Raw genomic sequence first — 16,663 nt, forward strand, 5'->3', positions numbered from 1 at the left:
AACTATATGTACAGGTTGCAGGTACAGTCTCGTGTTCTCTCGCGAGAACTGAGATTAAGTCATTCCCCTGACGACGATGTACTGATAGACATCGAAAATTTGGGAGGTATGTAATGTACCTTTTCAAAAACAGTCATTGATTGATGAAAATTGTTGTAACAGTGGTAGCATTGTATTTTAGTTTGCAGTTGAAACAAGATGGTACGCAGGCAAACAGAAAAACAGATCAAGGCTTTTTTGTGGGGGTTTAAGTTTGTGGTGAACAGATATATGCAAAAACTGTGATGATTAAACCATTGTAAACTTAAATGCATTTACAGTAACTGTACTATTGTTACTTTTCCTGTGTTTCCTACGTAGCTTTTCTAAATTATATTTTTGTCAGAACAGTTAACAGATAAATAAGCAATTTCACATTTTTAATGTTATCTCTGTGACACTCAACCACAACCCACCCCCCCAGGTCTTCAGTTACAACTCTGGAGGTGAGAGTCATCCCTGCTAACAACCAGAGCAGGCCGACCTTTGACCCAGCCAGGTACTATGTCTCCATTAGTGAGGGAGCGCAGATCGGCACATCCCTGACTACAGTCCATGTAAGTGTGTACTTTCTTACCTTAGATACAGTCAGGAGAAGTGGCTGGATGTAAGTTTTAGTGTAACACCACGCATTTCAGTACCAAGGTCAGACATCACTGCAATGGGGTTGAGACCTGTTAACATTTCGGAACTGGGGCCCTGGACGTGCAGCATTTGGGAGGGAAAAGAATGATATAGATTACTTCAAAATAAACCAAATGTCAACATAAGATTCATGGGCAATCTTTGTGCATATTTCTAGGTATAGATTTTAATTTTTCATTTCTTTAAACATCCCGACCGGGCCTTTGTTTAGAAATGTGACTTAAGCCTAACCTTTCCTTTCTGATGCAGCCTTTTGACCCAGTATTTGTATAGTAACTGTATGCAGGGTTAGGAAGCAGGTTGATCTCAAAACATTTCTAAGGCAAACATGTTGTGAAGTGGTAAACTAATGTGTAAGTAGTATAGAAACTGTCAGGCTATATAATTGTCAGAACATACTAGATCATTGAGAGTACAGATGCAACATTTGTTTACCCGTAGTTGAATTGATGTTCCTTCCATACACTGCTGAGTTGGATGGTCAACAAATTAATGCTAGTTTGTGTTGTTCAACATTTCAGGCATTTGATGCTGAAGGTGAACCACTTCACTTTGGGATCGCTGATGGGAATCCTGACAACACTTTCAACATCTCCAGCAAAGTGTGAGTTTCTAGTGCTCAACACAGAGACCATCTATTTGAAAAGCAGATTCTTTTAACAGTGTTTAATGTTTTGTGAACCAAGAATAAAGTAACATTATTCATTGTGAGACATTTACTATTGCTCATGACAATGAAACTTCCTTTTAAAATCAGTTGGACTAATTTTGAATTATTTGTAATGATATGCATCTATGTAATCTGAAAAGTCACATTTATTTCCTACATTCCAAGTGTCTATTTCAAAGTGACCCATGTTAAGTGTAGACAATGTAGTTGAATGTTTGTCATTCATGTCCTAATGTTGAGTAATGTCCTAAATGTATTTTTTCTCTGCTTGCTTCTAATCTAGAAATGCCACAGAGGAGTGAGTAGGGACATGCTAGTTATCTTTGTTGGCTAACCCTGCCATATGTATGAAGGCAATGCCTGTTCAATACTTATGTACTAATCCATTTGCTGTGTGGTGTTGTTGCTGTGTTCTTGTGAATCTACAGTCATGCTCTTTAGATTGTAAGGTACACAGTAATACAGACTAACTTGCATGTAAAATGTATGAGTTCTGGCATCTCCAGGAAATGGCTATTACTTCTGTGAATTAGTGCCTTCATTTTTTATTTATTTTGTAACTGTTTTCTTTCTTCTGTGCAGCAACCCTACTTGCCTTGAGTGCTTTGATTGTCTGTCATGTGGTTAGAGTGTATGGTGTCATGTTTGTCTTCTTTGTTGAATAAAGCTGTTTAGTCATTGTTAACTAGTTCAGTAATAATCAGTAACATCATTAACATGCTGTTTTGTGGTTTGATAGAGGACAGATCATCTTGAACAAAGAGCTGGATAGAGAAGATATCCCAGCTTACACCCTGATTGTTCTGGTGGATGATGGGAATGAAAATGGGGTAAGTTGTTACCAAATCAATTTCGAACCTCTCTGGTTTGAAGTTAAACCTCTAACTGTACAGTAGATTTGTAAACTAGTATGGGAATCAGAACAAAACACATATTATATAGCCTACTAAAAAGGTACACGTATTGCTTGTCATAAAAATATTACAGTACTTAGAGAGACAAACAAAACAATTTATCACTTGTTTACAGACGGCGACAGCTACAGTTGAAGTTGTTGTGACAGACATCAATGACAACAACCCCATCTTCAACTCATCCTTTCTGACAGAGTTTACGATCCAGGAGGAACAGGACCCACCTGTGTTAATTGGCAGGGTGGAGGTCAGTAAAACTTATTTTATATCAAGTAGTTTGGTCAGTAGAATTTTCTCCTTATCCTTCACATTCTAGTTACCAATTGATAAGTTATGTTGAGTTGTAGTACGTGATGAAGATTGCAATCCCACCCACAGGATCATTCTCAAAGAACAGGTCAGGGAGAAAAAGCTAGCCTAAAGCGTAGTCTTTCTCATTGTATAAAGATAATAAAAAAACAATTTACATACAGGTTGCAAGTATAACAGCTACATGTACTACCGCTAAAAATTCATGTCCAAAGCATGTCCAAAACATGGGATATAGAAACCAGTTCCTCTGCTATACCATAGAAAACTGTGAGGATGCCCATTATCAAACTTGACTGTTGTTTTCCTGACCTCTGCCAAATATCATAAGGATCCACTTCTTGAGTTATTCTGGCAACACACACAGAGACACACTCATGCACAGACAAACAAACAACCCCAAAAACATAACCTTCTTAGAAAATTAAGGTAATTAGGAGACATGAAGTGACATTGCTCTTCATCATACTATGAAATGATTAGAGATGCAGCCTTTTACAAAATTGTTGATATTGCATTTTTTCACACTGATGGAAGTCAAAGTTATTTGAATTCATTCTTCCTAGTCCACTGATGCTGATATTGGAGCAAAAGGGGAAGTAGAATATCACCTAGTGTCTTCAAGGTGAGTAATAAAGAACGCCTGTTCATAAAAGTCAGACATCTGAGCAAAACTACATTGCGCACTTGTTAGTCAGCATTCATTTTTTGTTATTCCTTTTTTAACTTTTGTACAGTCAAACTTGTGCAAGTGACCTCCTTTAAGTATGGACTACCTGGCCAATATGACCACTTTTTGGTGGTCTCTTAGATAAAAGATTTTTCCATCAACATCTATCCACATTGGCTAGATTTTATTGACCCCCTTAGTGGTCTTTTTGAGCAGTATCAACTGTATTGCCAAGCTCTAACATATGTTTCGTACCAGTGAGAGCATATTTTGCAAAGCTGTCATTGTTGAGTTCTACATTCTACTAACTAGATATTGTTCTTCTCTGTTGCAGTTTTGAAATCAGTCCCGTCGGAGCCATTTATGCCACACAAAGGCTGGACAGGGAAGAGCAAGACCAGTACGTCCTGGTGGTCACTGCAAATGACAAAGCACCAGATGGGAGAAGCTCCTCCGTAACTCTAACTGTAAATGTTACAGACATTAATGACAACAGCCCACAGTTCCCTGAAGATCTGTATGAGGTTGTGCTGGATGAAAATGAGAATGCCACAGTCCTTTTGACTTTGCAGGTGGGATAACAACTGAGTTTGAAAATATGTGTGTATTCAGCCTATTAGCATTATTTATTTCAAATGTAGGCTCTTACAAAGACCACAATCCAGTTTGTTTCTTTGTCAGCATATAGTCTATCCCCAGAGAGGAGATATGCTGCTAATGATGATACAATCTATCCTTTTTGTCATTGGTCTTGTATATTTTTTTGAATCCGTGAAAATTGAGGTTGGCCCAGGCCCAAATTTGATCTGCATGCATGCATATGAATGTTGTAGTTCTCAAACTCAATCCATTACTGAACAAAACCCTCTGTGAGGGTCTCACACAGGGTCACAATTGTTGATTGAATTGAGGAACCCGAGAATGGCATGTGACAGAACATGCATGTCATGTGTGAAGTGGACAAAAATATTTCAGGCATGTATGAGACCCTCTATTTTTCATTGTACATGTATGGAATGAAATCAATAGATCAATACATCAATCAATCAACTATGATCTGTCTGTTGCAGGCCACAGATGCTGATCTGGATCCCAGCCTGACCTACTCTATAGCTGATGGGGACACCTCAATGTTTACCATTGACTCCACCACTGGGCAACTGTCCAACCTACAGCCACTAGACTTTGAAATGGGCCCTGAATATACACTTGTGGTGCAGGCAGATGATAGCCAAAATCAAGGCAACACCACAGTCATAGTTGCTGTAAATGTAAGTGGTTGTGTTGTGCTTGGGCTGACAGTTGATATGGCTCATGATGAAAGTAGTGCAGATGCTGTTATCTTCCAGCTTATGGCTAATAGTAGGAGTTTCCTATAAATACTCAACAAATTGATATAACTATTCACATCATTTCTAAATGTGTTAAAACAATTTTGTCTGATTCTTAATTTTGTTTCTTCTATCTGTTCCCTGCAGGACATGAATGAGTTTGCCCCAGTGTTTAGCCAGAATGTGTACACAGCAGAGGTCCTGGACAATGCTGTGGTTGGCACAATTGTCACTACTGTAAATGCCACTGATAATGATGTGAAGGTTTGTAAGGACTCATTAATTTGATACTTGTTTCAGGAATAAAAGGGAGTAGGGTTATGCTTTTGTATCTGCTACAAAGTTTTTTAGTAGCATGCAAGTCAGGTGAGCAACAACAGATTTGATTCAAAATCATGATTATTTGGTTCAGAGGCTGGGTCACTTACACTAGACACATGATTGAATAAGTCACAACCAATCCTTCACTTCATCATTGCTCTGAATGAGACCCACTGTTCCTTTGTGTTGTCCAGGGCACCCCATCAGCACAGGTCCTGTACAGACTTGCTGATGAGGACAGCATGGCTGCAGGCTTGTTTAGGGTGGACAGAGTATCAGGTGTGGTCACCTCAAGGGTCAACCTCAGAGAGTCACCAGGGGACACATATCAGGTACTATTGCATCTTCTCCAGGAGTGCACTTCTCACAGCAACATCATTTCATCTGTATCTATATCACCAATATAGCAGCCCTTCTGTGTAACAAACCAGCTTTGCAGGCATGTGGTGTGGCAGCAGCTGACCTTTCCCACCTTACCTTTATACATCTAGCAGTAAGCATTGTTTGAAGCTACCCATATCTTACAAGGGTGCTCCTACAGTGCATGGGAGTTCCTTTTTATGATAGTTCTTGAAAAAAAAAATTTTTTTTAACACCTCAATTCTGGGTTGAATGTTAGAGGGACTGCCAACAAAATTCAATTTTTTTTACTTTTGATTCTGCTTCATGATTGTCCCATTCTGGTAGGTAGGAAGCAGATTTTTTAATGATTGCAATGACAAATGCTAAGGGTTAAAGGTTCATCCACCTCTGTTATCCTTTGGAATTCATTTAATTTCATCTAATGTCTTAACTTAAGAAAAGAAAACTGGTCACCTTTTAGGGAGAGTATGTCATTTTATCATGCTGTTGTAATAGATTCTGATTGCCTATAAATTAAACTTGGTTCTTTTTTGCTGATGTGTCATCTAGCTGGCAGTGGAGGCCTATGACGGAGGTGATCCTGTCATGTCATCACAAACAACAGTCAACATCACGGTGCTCAGTTCCGACACCCGACCTGTCTTTCAGAAAAACCTGTATGAGTGAGTATTTCCATGAAGCTGTCAACTTGTAGTCCCCACAGGGCTGTCTCCAGATTCAAATGTTTTTCATCCCATCCATTCATCGGAGCCCATTTTATTAGTTTTCGTAGTTAAATCAAGATTGATAATCATCATGTAATAAACATGTTTGGTATGAAAATAGATCAGGAATAAAGTCAGTATGACCACTATTAATAGAAACTTTGCTATTACCTTACAGAGTGCCTTCACTTAGTGAGAACACCCCAGTAGGAACAGATATTGTGAATGTATTTGCTGAAGGAGCAGCAGCATACAGCATAGAGAGAGGCAATGCTGAAGGTATGTTTCATATACCCTTTATATTGGGATTTATAGCTCTTTTGGTTTTTATTTTTTATAAGGGTGTGTGAAACACCTTTTCAATATTATGGAAAACTGAGATACATTGTGACACTGGTACTTTCACCATCGTTCAAAGATTGTACAGGTATCAGTCTATTCATCAATGGGACAGAGAAGTACAATGTTTAGTACGCATTCTTACAGCTATTCAAGGCCTTAACCTGCCAGCATTGTGTTGTGAAGGACATGAAGATAATTCACTAGGTTACTTGAAATTCTGTTTCAGCACTCAGATGTCAAATAGAAGAGTTTATGTCCTTTATGAGCAGTCAACCCAAAAAAGGCTAGGGTTGGCAGGTTTTAGGTAGTGTTGGTCAGGTAACTGGAACACATTATTCTCTGGGCCTAGCCATCATATTTCATGTTTCAGAATGTGTATTTGGGATATATCAAGAGGAAAATATTCTGCAGTCACTAAAAGTGAGTGTTTGTTTTATTTCACCTTAGGAATTTTCCGGATAGACTCGGGTGGTGTAGTCTATGTGAACAAGACTTTAGACCATGAAGCTGTCACATCCTACAGACTCCTTATAAGGGCATACAGTGATCAGCCAATGAGAAAGAGGAGAAGGAGAGCCACAGAAACTGATGGTAAGGAGCAATGTTCTCATCAGAAATGTGGCTAAAAGGAACTGTTGCTTTTTCTAGTTTCTCTATTTTCTAATGTAGTAGATTTTGATGGACCTAGCAGTAATGTGCATTGTCCACTGTGCATTGTACTTGTTGAAAAAAAACATCTAGGGGTGATCAACTGGACTGTAAACCTGGAAATACTGTACATGGCATATATCCTTTCTTTTCATGTAGCTGGACTATTAGCAGTTAAGCTAAACTGGTGTGGGATGTACCTTTCTAAAGAATGCAGATGTCTGAAGGATTTTCTTTGTCTTTTCCTGTAGATCCAGACTACGCAGAGATCCTCATTGCCCTTCAGGATGAAAATGACAACCCTCCTGTTTTCACTCAGGACAAGTATGTTACAGGTGGGAAATATGGGGCCTTGGTTCCTAGTACAGTATATTTCCCTGTTGTTGTTATTTGATTCTTGACTGTAGAAGTTTTTAAGAGGTTTTCATTGATGATGATGTTTAAATACAAAGAGAGAGCAACATACCATTTCATTTCTTCTTGTTCAGGGGTCACAGAGACTATTGGAACATTTGCTAGTGTCCTCAAGGTTGAGGTAAGTTTGGATGTACTGATTTCTATTTAAGATTTCCAGTTTGTGGACACCCAAAAATTGCCCAAACCTTTGTATGATCACTGTGTGTGTGTGTCTGTGTCTGTGTGTGTTTCATAATTCAAGAAGCTAGCTGTGGATTGTTCTTTATGATATTTGGTATGTGGGTAAGATTTAGGGAAAACAAAAGTCATGTTCAATAATGGCTTCCCACAGTACTACAGTGGAAGTTCTGGTTTTGATATCCTCTGTCCTGGACATTATTTTAAGTGGTAGATATCTCTGGGGACGGAAAGACCTTAAGTATGTAGTTTAGGTCCTACAGTGATGCTAGGGAATGGCAGGGGTTGATTTTGTTTCAGCCTTTTTTCTGCAAACACCTAACAGTGTACTAACTTGATTTTCCAGGCCACAGACTCAGACAGTGGAAACTTCAGCACAGTCCGGTACTCACTGAGACAGTCTGGGGAGGAGGATGACACAGGAAATTTTGCCATCGAGGGGTCAACAGGGGTCATCAAGACAGCCATACCCTTTACAGGGAAGATGGGCAAAGTGCTGACCGTCACGGTGGAGGCTTCCGATGGTAACAACGTAGCATCTGCACAGGTTTTGGTAAGTGTAAGGGTATCTTTAATTTGGTTAACTTGTGTGTCATATAGTATACCACACCACATACACAAATCAGGAGGACACAACCCTTAATGATACACGTGTTATCTCCGATTATGTTTTCTGACTGTTATATACAAACATCATACATTGAGCAGTTGATTAGTTGTGTTATACAGAAAATGATAACATTAAAACCTACAATGTTTTGCCTATCTTTGTTCTAACAGGTTACTGTCATGAATGAGGACAACAAAGTCATCTTGGTGGGGAATGCACCAGCAACTATGGTGGATGAAAACCGTGACAAGCTCTTAAAGTAGGATATTTCTTTTAGATTTTTTATCAAAGCTCTCAATTGGACAGATTGATTTTCAACAAAAGTAAGATATAACGTTATATTCATCAGCTAAAAACAAAGTTATGTCCAGTAAAAATACTAATCATAACCATTTCAGCACCAAGGACAGGACCAGCCATAACATTACTGGTACAGGGTAATGCTGTTAAGGCAGAGTAAGCAACCTGCAATTTCAATAATTAAGATCTCATACTACCCTGGCATTCTTTCATGGGTTACAAGTTGTGTATTTACTTAGCAAATCTATTTGAAATCTCATACTGTATATATATATATATATATATATATATATATATATATATATATATATATATATATACATTCTAGCCTGCTGTCCAACATCACTGGAGGAGTTGCAGTAATTGACAACATCAGCCCCAGTGTACAAGCAGGAACTGTGGATGCCACAAAGTAAGGTTCTATAATATTTGCACATTTATGTTATATTTTTCTGTACACAGGCCATCCATTATAAATGTAAAGAGCGAGATTTGGGGTTTGACTTCTTTTCTGGAAGCAGTGAAAGACGAAGTACCCCACTTTTTCTATGATGAGTGGGTTATGTGACGTTAACAGCGTTATAGTTTTGTTTTCATCGGTAAACGTTTGGAAATTTTTGTGTGTTTTGCATACCTCTTCAAATAACTCCTTTCTTTCCTTGTCATTAGAGAGGCAGTTGGAAATAAAATGTATTTCGTCTTCCAGCGGTTTTGCAATACAATGGTTACAGGTTCTTTTGCCCACAGGTAGCTTAGTAGACTTTTCATGGTATCAATCTCCTGACCCAAGGCCTTCCCTTTTCCAGGACAGAAGTGGGATTCTATATATTAGACAAAGAGACAAATCAGCCAATGTCCAAAGAGAGAATATTAGAGTGAGTACTATCAATATGTATTGTATATTCCCTCCTACCTTGTGACATTTATTTTTGCCTTTATTACTTATGTACCTGTTGTTTTGCCTTTTTTAGAATTTTGAAGTACAATACAATGTTTTGCCTTCCCCTCACTATATTGTAAGTTTTTAGAGTCAGTATTTCAATCTCTTTTTTGTCTATTTCCTAGAATTTTAGCATCCAAAATGGATGAGATCAACAAGCTGTTTGGCAGCTTCTTTCCTGGGGATGAGGTGTTGGAGGTCCGTGCGCCGGAGGAGAGACAGGTCATCACCACCAGTCTGTCCTTCACCGAGGGGGCGCTCATCGCACTCGGCTGCCTCATCTTCCTGGCTAGTGTGGTGGGAATCATAGTCATCATCATCACATGGAGACGGTAAGGAGACTTGTAGGGAACATTGTAACTAGAAATGAGATTGAATAAGCTTTAAATCGACTATCTTAGCAACTGTGATCAGCATGATGATTACACAGAATATGACTCATATGATTGTTGATTGTTGAGCCTTTGAGTACAGAATTAAATGTGTTAAGGGAGACACTAATAGTGATTGAGGTTAATTGTCAATATTGTAGATTAAGTCTTTACTACCCTTTAACAACTTATTTTTTATTTAACTGAGCATACCACTACAAGGATTATAGATACAAGATTAGTAATTGTCAGCTATTACCATTTTAACCACAGGGCCAAGATTTCTAAAGATAATTCACATAACTGCTTCAAAAAGGCAGTACATGTACTTCAAAAGAACGGTAGGCACAATGAACAATAGACAGCAGGGTGCTTATAAGAGGGAAAGACACTGGAGATTTAAGAAAACTCAGTGCCAAAGAGAGTAAAATTTGGTATATATACCAGAGACTTTGCATTCAGTACCAAGGAGAGAGCCATTCTTCAAAATGCAAACAACACATTCAGATCCAAGGAGAGGACTATTCTTCAGTGCATGTACTCTACAGACTGCACATTCAGCACCAAGGAGAGAACCACTTTTCATATTGTACTACACACCACACATTCAATATCAAGGAGAGAACCCCTTTTCATAGTGTACTCCACACCACACATTCATCACCAAGGAGAGAACCACTTTTCATAGTGTACTACAGGCTACACAATACAAATTCAGCAAACACGTAAAAGTACCTAGTATCCAGAAGTTAGATAGAATTTTTCTAGCTTCCTGGTGTCTATCTAAAGTGAATGGTCTAGATCATATAAGTTCAGGTCAATCATTAACATTTCATGGTCTCCATACTTCTGCTGAATCCATCCATGTTATCCCACTAACCCTCCCATCCCGCCATTCCAATGCTCAGCAACTCTGTTGAACCTGTTGTGTTGTTGAAGGTGAGACCAAGGAAACAAAGAATGTTTTAATTGGTACCAGACTTAACAGCATGATATAGCGTGTGTGTGGATGTAATATTATCCCTTGTTTTAATAGAATATCTTTCATGCATTCTGTTATGTGTGTAGATGTACACAGTAGGTGGTGGCCCTGTCTTGTCATTTGCGAATGTTTACATCCGTGCATGTCTACATCTTAGGTAACCAGGTGCATGAAGTAGGGCTTTCATTTGCAACTAGCATGAGCCCAGAAAAGTTGGCAAATAATCTTTATCCTTACAAAAAAAGAAGCAACAGATTGATTCATGGATTTGTAGCAAACTAATGATTTCCTCCAAGGAATTTTATTTCTCTGCCCAAATGCTGGTTATTCAGATTTGGGAAGACACTTAGAAGAGATTGAAAATTTAAAAAAAAATGAATACCTTTATGCTAAATCTACATTTTTGCATTGTCAGGTTCAGTTTCAATTTCATATGCTGATTGAAGGTGAATGCTTTCCTAGTTATTCTAGTCTTTGTTTTGGTCACCATGTTTAAAGGTAATGAGATATTATAGATTCTTAGTGTCTTTCCAAATCAAAAGATGACCTAATGGAAATGGGAACCCTGGTAGAAAAAAAGCAGACTAAGTATTTAGCTTGCCAAGAAAACCTATAATTCCTTACAACATTCTAGGCGGACGAATGCTATGATGCAGAAACACCGGCTGTTATACATTCCCAACTATAATGCGTATGAGGAGCTAGATGGCACGAACACCAAGTATGTCCATGTTTGCTTTATGTTAATATCATTTGTTTGTTCCTGTCCATGTATATATACGTATTTCCCAATCATTCTTGTTCTTCATCTTTTTCTGTTGAGGTCTTTCTTATGATTGCTGTTATGGCTTTCTTCTGCACAGCTTTGTGTATTTCTCACTTCCTTCTCACATTTTGTTTACAACCAAACTTCTCAAATCTGCTCCTGTTAACCCCATTGTTCAATTCCCATTGTAAGTCTTTGTAGAATCAAAGCTTTGAATTTCTCATTTCCAGTACTGACAATTTCTTTGCTCGACATATTTGCTATTCAGAAAAGCAGAAATACCGGTTATGCTTATTTCAATCTGCTTTTCTGATATAGCAAACATGTCAATTAAGAAAATTGTCGAAAAGCAAAAATAATGCTTATCTTTAAATTGCCTCAGTAACATTTTCTTTTTAAGACCATCTGTTGATGTGTATTTGACAAAATGTGACTTTTTTTCAGTGGTGGAGTACCATATCTCAGGGCCTACGAGTCACAGGTAAGTTGAGAACTTGTGTCTCAGGCTCAATTCTTTGACTTAAAAATAATTTATAATTTTACATTCATGCTACTGGGCCACTACATGTATAATCACTTTCTCTGATACTCACTGCAGAAAAATATGTTATAAATGTATATTGATAAAGCTGATTTTCTGTATGAAAAAGCAGAACTTCTGCCTTATGTCATTAAATAGAACAATCACATTTGATAAGTGATAAGTTTGAATGAAAGAAGAAAGCCAGTATTTTCCTCACTGCACTTTTAAATTGCCTTGTCACAGACGCATGTGTCAGTGTCAGAAATGCCATTTTTCAGATATTGCCATATTTCATCCAAAGAGGGAAAATAGGATGCTATGGTGGGTGCCACAAGCTAGACTCTGACCAAGTTGATGTTCCTACATTATTGCAGGAAGTGAAAATGGAGATCCCAGAGGGGACGGACCCAAATGAACAGGACGTGGTGTTCCAGGCAGAGGACGGCAGCTTCTATGCAATACAGATGAGGAACCCTGTGTTTGACAAAGGGTGTGTATGGAGAACAAAATCACCTTGATAAATGCTAGTTACTTTGGATTTGATAAATCATCGCTAGCAAGAGCTTTTAAAATCTGATTAAGTTTTGATATCACATATGTGAGTATATGTAGTATATTTTCAAAGGTAATGTAACACTGTTGAGGATTACATGTTTTTACTTAACCTGCAAACTTCACTGCTCCTGCAATGCTTACATTTTATAGTAAAAGGGAATGGCCTGGTTAAAAGTCTCCTCCTTAATATTGCTTCTTTTCCTCATTCCTAAGAGCTTTTCCTTTCTGCTTTCTCAATTTAACCTTTTCCAACAACATCTATGTTGTGTAGATAAGGACAACAGTGTAGATTAGGTTGTGTTCTCACCTGTATCTCTTCACTATTCTTCCTGACACTTACATACGTCAAGCTCATTAAATCTTCTCTGTCTTCTACTGCTCTGTCCTTCTGCAGAACTCTTCTGTACAGCTCTCTTGGTAGTGGATCCTCTATGCTTTACGAAGCTGACACTCCAACAAGCAGTGGCACTTACTCTTACAACATTCCCAAGATCCCCTTCAGACATCGCCGTGTTCCCATGACTGTCGCTCCACTAATCAGCTGCCATCACGTCCCCATGGCATCGTCAGAAAGTGTGGACACCGACTTCGAGAGCGCCAATGTGCCGCCTGCTTACCCTCCAGCCCCCCCTCCTGACTTCTTCGACAGAGACAGCATAATCGCTATTGATGCAGATGCATCCAGTAGTGAAGAAGAAAGCCCTGTTAGTCTTTTTTCGACCAGTAGCGGACCGCTCTTAACGGTGCCACAGAAGTACCACGTTCCCATTGGGTGTGTTAGAACGCCGTCCGGAAGTTTCCACAGCCCTCTGAGTGGCCAAACACCAACCAGCGGAAGAACGTCATTTTCCGGCCATCCGCTGCCATCGAGTGCCACTTACTCCAAATTCGGCGGACTGTCCATCCCTTCCTATCCCACCTCTGGGTACACCTCTATTGGAGGCACCCCAATCCCCTCAATCCCCTGCAGTTCAGGCACCCCATTCAGCAGCCCAGCCCGCTCAGGCATCTCCCAGAATGCACCACCCCCCAGTACCACTGCCCACCTCCCCAGCAGGAGGGAGTTCAGGGCAGCGCGGGGGGTCCCAGTTAGAATCGTACCTCTCACTCTAGCGTCCCCTGTTCCAAGAAACGGACGGAAAAGTTCAGAAAGCGCCCGCTCTCAGTCATCATCTGTCGGTGACTCGTCATCTGCAGAGAGTGGTGGGGATTCACCCAGACAAGGACGGCCTAGGAGAAGGAAATCTTCCTCTAAAGGGGTTGTAGATAAAATGTGAAGTGTGAATACAGTAATGGGTGAGAACTGATAAATTGTAATTGCTATAGGATGTTTGCATGTGATGTCTTGAAATATACACTTTGATGATGCACTTTTAATCATTGTACACTGTTTTTTAAGTCGATGGCAACACTACAATTTCCAATGATCTACTCGTCTGGACTTCATATGTAAATACATCACAAGTCAGTTTGACCACAAGGGCAAAGTTGGCAAGTCCAATCAGTTTTCTGCTTGTGGGGCTGAATCTGATACTAGTGAATTGTGATCTGCAGTAGTCAATATGTGTACTTCTTTGCTGTCCATGTTTGCTGACTAAGCTGTACAACTGATATTCTACATCTTCTACTCTTTCCCCTCTGCTCTCTGGACTTGTCCTTGACAGGAGAAGACTGAGATTTGCAGGTAAATGTTGTTGTTTCTTGGTACTCACGGGGAAAGCTGGTGGTGGAAGCATATGGGGCATTGTTCATGTACAATTTGTATCCATGTCTAACCACTCACACATTACACATGCAGTTCCATTTGTTGCCTGGATGCCAGACTGTTTCCAGGGCCTACACAGGCCAACTCCTTGGCTTATGGCCAACATGCTCCCAAAGAAATTCTACAACAGCCCCCTTTCAAATGTGGCTCACACTACAGAGATTGGGGTCTGGCATCCAGGCCATTCCATTTGCAAAGGGCTTAGCTAGGTATTTCTGAGCCCTTCCCAAAACTGCTATACTAATTAGACATAATACTGCTTTGGAGTCTGAAACTTTAAAATACATGTGCATATTGGGAGCTTGCCTGGGGTCTCTTCAACTATAAAAGCTGTGGAAAGAAATGTTTTTTAAAATACCTGGGAACATATAGATGCTGGAGTGAATCACACTGTTAACAAGATGCAACCTATGAAGTCCAACTAACAGAATGCCCGCCTCCAAGTCACATGTGGTCAAAGTTTGTGAAAAACTATGTGATTTGATCTCCCAATCAAATACTCTTATAACATATAATATTTAATATTTTAATTCACTCTCTCAGATCCTTTGTGGACAACAGGAGCGACCAACGCTTGATCTCAGAAGACGAGCCACAGATCACACCGTATGATGAAGTTGCAGACGTGGAGGTGGAGTCCACAGCTTTCAGGGGCAGCCTGGACGTCCAGCGGCACCCAACTACAAAGTACCAGTCCACCATGATGACCACCTTCAAGGCACCAACAACAGCGACTGAGGATCCAGACATTGTTCCGTACGAGGGTCCAACGTCCCAACTTCACCAAAATCAGTCTACTTCCCCTGCCGGTCAGGGGCATGAGAGGCCGAAGGGACGTCATGATGCCCAGGGGGTTCCCATCACTTTGTTGTGAAGTTAAATAAAACAATGAGGCCTAGGGAAAAAAACTTCCAAACCAACAAAAAATGTTGTTTCTATTGATCTCTATTCACATCTCGATGTTATAGCTCGACAATAGACATCAAGGGAAGCCTTCGACTTAAAGGTCCCATACACCGTTACCAGTATGTATATGACTAAAGATTAAAGAAGTCCATAGAGTTTTACCTGCTTGACCTACAGTTTGCCGAAATTGCGCTGCAAACAGACTTTGAATCTTAAAGAAAACAAGTGGTTTGGTTGTCAACATGCTTTTTCTGTGTACATAAGAGATATGCCTGGGAAAGTCTGCATTGTGCTAAGAGTGTTGTACCTTGGCTAAAAGTTCTTAACGTATAGTACCAGCTTTAAGATGTGCCCTGTATCTTCCCGTATTCCTCTGGTGCCATCTAGACAGTATCATGGATGCATAAAGAATGATTTATATTAGATGTTGCTATAGATGGATAGCTATTGATAAGATTAAGCGTGGTTATTGTACATCTTACTGTGTGTATGTCCCTGGTGGACAGTTCTTTGCAGAGTATTAGTGTATCAGTGTCTCTTTTATTATCAAGGTTTGGGTCCAAATTGTATATTATTAGTATGTGTACCAGTGACATAAATGCTGATGTACAGATTGACTTTTTCACTCAAGAGAGAGCTGATTGTTAAAAAATTAAGTCAAATCGTCTTGATTTTACATTAGGGAATTTTTATTAAAATTTTGTCCCATTTGACAGACGGACAATGTTATACAATGAGTTTGCAGCAGGCAAGGTGACAGGACTTAACATAAAAATAAAGTTCACCGCAGCTGGAGAGAACACATAACTGTTGTGGTGTCAACTGTAGAGAATGGATATTTTGTAAAACAGACGAAACAATAACAAGTAGGGTCTCCAGACTGTGTTTTCCATATTAAGTCTAGTCTAAGTGTCAAGAAGTTTCCATCAGACCAATTCAAGTTCTTTTCAAGAAAGTTTGCTCCTAACAAAAGATGGTTTTATGAAGTCAGACCTCTGCATTTGCCAAAAAACTTTTGATGATACTTGGAGTGTGTGAGTATATTGTGAACGTATGAGTATCTTGTTGCTATAGTAATGTGACCAAAGAGGTATGCAATATGACAATATGTCACAATGTGGTGTAATATTGAACTTGAAGTGAGCAAGACTGAATATTGTACACATGTCACGTTTGGTGTTCTTGTATACAAACTTAGAAGTAAAACAGTAGTACATGTAGATCAATCTGATATATGCATTTTTTCACCAATAGCACTTCACTTTTTTATCTTTTCTTTGCTTGCATTGTCAGTATTATTAAATTGGAAAGAGTTGATGTCCCTGGCTTTCACATAATCTTTCATTATATTATGAATGAGATCTGTGTGGTCATTGATTTGTTATAGTATCGCCC

General features: G+C 39.3%; 1 protein-coding gene across 11 annotated transcripts in view; it reads left to right on the forward strand.

The window, feature by feature from the left end:
* Positions 1–16,589, forward strand: part of LOC118411581 (protocadherin-15-like) — a 143,491-nt gene extending 126,902 nt beyond the window's left edge. For 5 of the 11 annotated variants that reach the window (XM_035813990.1, XM_035813988.1, XM_035813994.1 and 2 more), the window contains 26 exons: positions 464–596; positions 1,206–1,288; positions 1,638–1,652; positions 2,094–2,184; positions 2,384–2,515; positions 3,144–3,202; positions 3,582–3,819; positions 4,318–4,518; positions 4,726–4,842; positions 5,094–5,231; positions 5,812–5,924; positions 6,145–6,245; positions 6,756–6,899; positions 7,208–7,291; positions 7,445–7,491; positions 7,897–8,103; positions 8,331–8,419; positions 8,789–8,872; positions 9,267–9,335; positions 9,526–9,732; positions 11,388–11,474; positions 11,964–12,000; positions 12,417–12,532; positions 12,992–13,893; positions 14,262–14,281; positions 14,906–15,016. In XM_035813990.1, coding sequence (XP_035669883.1) covers positions 464–596; positions 1,206–1,288; positions 1,638–1,652; positions 2,094–2,184; positions 2,384–2,515; positions 3,144–3,202; positions 3,582–3,819; positions 4,318–4,518; positions 4,726–4,842; positions 5,094–5,231; positions 5,812–5,924; positions 6,145–6,245; positions 6,756–6,899; positions 7,208–7,291; positions 7,445–7,491; positions 7,897–8,103; positions 8,331–8,419; positions 8,789–8,872; positions 9,267–9,335; positions 9,526–9,732; positions 11,388–11,474; positions 11,964–12,000; positions 12,417–12,532; positions 12,992–13,874 — 3,475 coding nt within the window. In that variant the 3' untranslated portion in view covers positions 13,875–13,893; positions 14,262–14,281; positions 14,906–15,016. Of the gene's footprint in view, positions 1–463; positions 597–1,205; positions 1,289–1,637; positions 1,653–2,093; positions 2,185–2,383; positions 2,516–3,143; positions 3,203–3,581; positions 3,820–4,317; positions 4,519–4,725; positions 4,843–5,093; positions 5,232–5,811; positions 5,925–6,144; positions 6,246–6,755; positions 6,900–7,207; positions 7,292–7,444; positions 7,492–7,896; positions 8,104–8,330; positions 8,420–8,788; positions 8,873–9,266; positions 9,336–9,525; positions 9,733–10,679; positions 10,756–11,387; positions 11,475–11,963; positions 12,001–12,416; positions 12,533–12,991; positions 13,894–14,261; positions 14,282–14,905 lie in introns of those variants that run through there. The other 6 variants (XR_004830691.1, XM_035813993.1, XM_035813992.1 and 3 more) reach the window with 6 other exon arrangements.
* The last annotated feature ends 74 nt before the right edge of the window (positions 16,590–16,663 follow it).

This window comes from Branchiostoma floridae, chromosome 3 (genome assembly GCF_000003815.2).
Source record: "Branchiostoma floridae strain S238N-H82 chromosome 3, Bfl_VNyyK, whole genome shotgun sequence".
NCBI lineage: Eukaryota > Metazoa > Chordata > Leptocardii > Amphioxiformes > Branchiostomatidae > Branchiostoma > Branchiostoma floridae.